General features: G+C 47.7%; 1 protein-coding gene across 1 annotated transcript in view; it reads left to right on the top strand.

Moving 5' to 3' along the window:
* The first annotated feature begins 3,569 nt into the window (after window positions 1–3,569).
* ptprdb (protein tyrosine phosphatase receptor type Db) overlaps window positions 3,570–5,623 on the top strand; it is a 47,623-nt gene continuing 45,569 nt past the window's right edge. Inside the window, exon 1 of the mRNA XM_053618785.1 lies at window positions 3,570–3,662. Within this exon, the coding sequence (XP_053474760.1) occupies window positions 3,570–3,662 (93 nt within the window). The remainder of the gene's footprint in view (window positions 3,663–5,623) is intronic.

Below are 5,623 nucleotides of genomic sequence, written 5' to 3'. Positions count from 1 at the left end.
CAGCGGTGATGACGTCACTAACAGCGGTGATGACGTCTCTTAACAGCGGTGATGACGTCACTAACAGCAGTGATGACGTCTCTTAACAGCGGTGATGACGTCACTAACAGCGGTGATGACGTCTCTTAACAGTGGTGATGACGTCACTAACAGCGGTGATGACGTCACTAACAGCGGTGAAGACGTCACTAACAGCGGTGAAGACGTCACTTAACAGCGGTGATGACGTCACTAACAGCGGTGATGACGTCACTTAACAGCGGTGAAGACGTCACTTAACAGCGGCGATGACGTCACTAACAGCGGTGATGACGTCACTAACAGCGGTGATGGTCACTTAACAGCGGTGAAGACGTCACTAACAGCGGTGATGACGTCACTAACAGCGGTGATGGTCACTAACAGTGGCGATGACGTCACTAACAGCGGTGATGACGTCACTTAACAGCGGTGATGACGTCACTTAACAGCGGTGATGACGTCACTAACAGCGATGAAGACGTCACTAACAGCGGTGATGACGTCAGTTAACAGCGGTGATGACGTCACTAACAGCGGTGATGGTCACTTGACAGCGGTGATGACGTCACTAACAGCGGTGATGACGTCACTAACAGCGGTGATGGTCACTTGACAGCGGTGATGGTCACTTAACAGTGGTGATGACGTCACTAACAGCGGTGATGACGTCTCTTAACAGCGGTGATGACGTCACTAACAGCGGTGATGACGTCTCTTAACAGCGGTGATGACGTCACTAACAGCGGTGATGACGTCACTAACAGCAGTGATGGTCTCTTAACAGCGGTGATGACGTCACTAACAGCGGTGATGACGTCTCTTAACAGCGGTGATGACGTCACTAACAGCAGTGATGACGTCTCTTAACAGCGGTGATGACGTCACTAACAGCAGTGATGGTCTCTTAACAGCGGTGATGACGTCACTAACAGCGGTGATGACGTCACTAACAGCAGTGATGGTCTCTTAACAGCGGTGATGACGTCTCTTAACAGCGGTGATGACGTCACTAACAGCGGTGATGACGTCACTAACAGCGGTGATGGTCACTTAACAGAGGTGATGACGTCACTAACAGCGGTGATGACGTCTCTTAACAGCGGTGATGACGTCACTAACAGCGGTGATGACGTCTCTTAACAGCGGTGATGACGTCACTAACAGCGGTGATGACGTCACTAACAGCAGTGATGGTCTCTTAACAGCGGTGATGACGTCACTAACAGCGGTGATGACGTCTCTTAACAGCGGTGATGACGTCACTAACAGCGGTGATGACGTCTCTTAACAGCGGTGATGACGTCACTAACAGCGGTGATGACGTCTCTTAACAGTGGTGATGACGTCACTAACAGCGGTGATGACGTCACTAACAGCGGTGAAGACGTCACTAACAGCGGTGAAGACGTCACTTAACAGCGGTGATGACGTCACTAACAGCGGTGATGACGTCACTTAACAGCGGTGAAGACGTCACTTAACAGCGGCGATGACGTCACTAACAGCGGTGATGACGTCACTAACAGCGGTGATGGTCACTTAACAGCGGTGAAGACGTCACTAACAGCGGTGATGACGTCACTAACAGCGGTGATGGTCACTAACAGCGGTGATGACGTCACTAACAGCGGTGATGACGTCACTAACAGCAGTGATGGTCTCTTAACAGCGGTGATGACGTCACTAACAGCGGTGATGACGTCTCTTAACAGCGGTGATGACGTCACTAACAGCGGTGATGACGTCTCTTAACAGCGGTGATGACGTCACTAACAGCGGTGATGACGTCTCTTAACAGTGGTGATGACGTCACTAACAGCGGTGATGACGTCACTAACAGCGGTGAAGACGTCACTAACAGCGGTGAAGACGTCACTTAACAGCGGTGATGACGTCACTAACAGCGGTGATGACGTCACTTAACAGCGGTGAAGACGTCACTTAACAGCGGCGATGACGTCACTAACAGCGGTGATGACGTCACTAACAGCGGTGATGGTCACTTAACAGCGGTGAAGACGTCACTAACAGCGGTGATGACGTCACTAACAGCGGTGATGGTCACTAACAGTGGCGATGACGTCACTAACAGCAGCTCAGTCTTTTTTAACTGAAGTCTAACAGTGTTAGTGCCTGATAATACTCTATCAGTAATTAACATCGATTATTTCACCCCTTTTACTGCCACATTGCTGGATGTCAGCTGAGCTACAGCTGTGCTGAGTCAGCACACAAGAACAACGTGTACACACATACACACACACACACACGCCATCTCTCACACATGTAATCACACACACAGCTCACGTATTGACTGTTGGCAGAACATAGAGGAACAGGATATATCAGATGATCACAGCCATCTTTGTTCTGTGACGATTAGATGTGAGTGTGTGCTCGCGTACACACACACACACACACACACACACACACACACACACACACTGAACACAAGAGCTGTGTTCCTTGACAATTTTCTATTTTGTACCAAATTGTAAAAAGCATCGACAGATAACTCAAATCTCCGCCTGTGATTGTGACGAAATATAAATCTACTAAACCTGATTTCTGACCCGTCGCGGTCTGCTGTAGTGGGTGATATTCACAGTTAGACGTTCACTGAACAGGGTCGTTTTCCACAATCCCCCCACGTAACAAGATCTACACCACGGCGTAAGATTCTTCAGCGTGTGGCGGTGTGTTGAGAATAAAGTGCCCCTCTGAGGAATTCTAGTGAAGAGCACAATATTACAGGCTTTAAGCCAGAGGTGTCAGACTCTCACTTACTCCGCGTGGACCACATCAGCATCTTCATGAGGCCTCGAAGGACCTTCAACTGAAGCGCTACTTTTTTTAACTTCTCTATTTTCTGCATATCTGGACGAGTCTAGGAGGAATGGCAGAAACTATTCGACGATCAGGCCCAGGCAATAAAATATACAACATGAAGTTAAGATTGAAGACGAGCTCGCACAGGCTCAGAACGTACGTGTCTTCATTCTCCTTATTTCTCGCCTTTATCTCTTCTTCCTTTCGTCATACTGTATCCGTGCGTCTCTACACCGAGTGACACGTTTCATGACCTGGAGTCGATCGCTAAAACACACAACATCCAACACATCTCTGACTCGTTTGTAGATGCAGGTCTGACTTGCATCAAATGCAGAGGATGGGCATCGTGGTTAACCAGTAGAAGTGGGCCGATACTGGACTTTACGATACCGATGACGGAGTCGGGCGGTACCGACCTGCCGATAACCGATTAATCAACCGGTAGCTTTTAAAACTGATACCGAATGTAAACATAACACTCAAAGTAAAACATTGCTGAACTTTATTACAGAAATAGACAGTACTGACTACTTTTTTTTTTTTAAATGAAATAATATATAAATATTAATATTTCTTAATTATTAGTAAATGTTAAAGTAAAGAAACAAGATGCATCCAAACCGAACCAAAAAGTAACACTCCAAATAACACATAAAAATAGAGACATCCAAAATGAATCGAAAACACTTCAAGTAACACGACAAAATGACTCGGCGATGGTTTTTATTTCGCCTCTAGAGGCCGCTCTCGTACCGACGGAGGAAGCTTCTCGGACGCTCGGCAGTGGACGCAGCCGGGAGAAACTATCGGTGTGGATTTTTACGGATAAACGCCAGGTCCAGTGATCGGTTATCAGTGCCGATTAATCAGTCGAACTCAAGTACTCAGTAAAAAGATAAGGAATTTTTTAAAAAAAGAAAACGTTTTGGAATATTTTGACCTAAAAGTTTAAATAGGCCTCCATCAAAGTGCCACGTTAGAACACTTTACCAATAATGTTGACGGTGCTGATTCTTGTGAAGCGATCTGAAACATCTTGTATTCGTTCCTCCTGCATCTTGTTTCGCGTTCTCATTCAAGCAGCAGATCAGCCGTGTAAATGGTTCAGTTAGACAACTGACTTGTAAAAGGATCGCATCAAAAATGTACCGTGTAGTGGTGGTGTTTTTTTTATCCAGCTGAGTTTTTATTCGCGGTTCCTGACGTCACCGCTGGTGATGTCATTACACCCTCGCACACTCCGCTCACACCGGAAACGCTGGAAATGCTCGACCCCTACGATGCTCCGTGCAATTCTGCTTTAACAGTTTAATCAAACATCTGTCTGAAATAAAACTGTACCGTCTCAAATTATTGCTAGAAAGATTTTTCATCTTAAGAGCAGCGTTTCTGGAGTACGAGTGCGAGCTGAAATCACGCAGGCCTCGCAGCTACCATATATATATCGTCCAGGTGAAGCTCTGAATGTCCTGTAGACGCCTTACTGTGAGAACGCCCGATTCATACAAGAGTATGTCCACTGGCATTAATAGAAAGAGACTCTCTCTCTGTCTCCGTCTCTCAGTCTCTCTCTCTGTCTGTCTCTCTCTCTCTCTGTCTCCGTCTCTCAGTCTCTCTCTCTGTCTGTCTCTCTCTCTCTCTGTCTCCGTCTCTCTCTCTCTGTCTCCGTCTCTCAGTCTCTCTTTCTCTGTCTCTCTCTCTCTGTCTCCGTCTCTCTCTCTCTGTCTCCGTCTCTCAGTCTCTCTTTCTCTGTCTCTCTCTCTCTGTCTCCGTCTCTCTCTCTCTGTCTCAGTCTCTCTTTCTCTGTCTCTCTCTCTCTCTCTGTCTCCGTCTCTCTCTCTCTGTCTCCGTCTCTCAGTCTCTCTTTCTCTGTCTCTCTCTCTCTGTCTCCGTCTCTCTCTCTCTGTCTCCGTCTCTCAGTCTCTCTTTCTCTGTCTCTCTCTCTCTGTCTCCGTCTCTCTCTCTCTGTCTCAGTCTCTCAGTCTCTCTTTCTCTGTCTCTCTCTCTCTCTGTCTCTCTCTGTCTCCGTCTCTCAGTCTCTCTTTCTCTGTCTCTCTCTCTCTGTCTCCGTCTCTCAGTCTCTCTTTCTCTGTCTCTCTCTCTCTCTGTCTCCGTCTCTCAGTCTCTCTTTCTCTGTCTCTCTCTCTCTGTCTCTCTCTCTCCGTCTCTCTGTCTCTCTCTCTCCGTCTCTCTCTCTCTCTCTGTCTCCGTCTCTCTCCATCTCTCTCTCTCTGTCTCCGTCTCTCTGTCTCTCTCTCCATCTCTCTGTCTCTCTCTCCGTCTCTCTCTCTCTCTCTCTGTCTCTCTCTCTCCGTCTCTCTCTCTCTCTGTCTCTCTCTCTCTCCCTCTGTCTCTCTCTCTCTTTCTCCCTCTGTCTCTCTCCGTCTCTCTCCGTCTCTCTCTCCGTCTCCATCTCTCTCTCTTTGTCTCTCTCTGTCTCTCTCTCCCTCTCTCCGTCTCTCTCTCCCTCTCTCCGTCTCTCTCTCTGTTTCTCTCTGTCTCTCTTTCTCTCTGTCCCTCTCTCCATCTCTCTCTCTGTTTCTCTCTGTCTCTCTCTGTCTGTCTCTGTCTCTCTCTCTCTCCCTCTCTCTGTCTATCTCTCCATCACCTTTCCCTGACCCACTGAGCTGCATTGCGTGTTTTGAAACAAAGCATCTTCAATTCACAAAACAGCTGAAGAAAGAGAATGGAGTACGGCCGTGTGGCTGTTTTTCCAGTTTCGGTGAGTCTGTGGCGACTGCAGTCTCAGATTCTCGTTCTCAGCTGAGCA

The sequence above is a fragment of the Ictalurus furcatus genome, chromosome 29, assembly GCF_023375685.1.
Source record: "Ictalurus furcatus strain D&B chromosome 29, Billie_1.0, whole genome shotgun sequence".
In the NCBI taxonomy this organism is placed as follows: Eukaryota; Metazoa; Chordata; class Actinopteri; order Siluriformes; family Ictaluridae; genus Ictalurus; species Ictalurus furcatus.
This window is presented reverse-complemented; position numbering and strand designations above follow the sequence as displayed.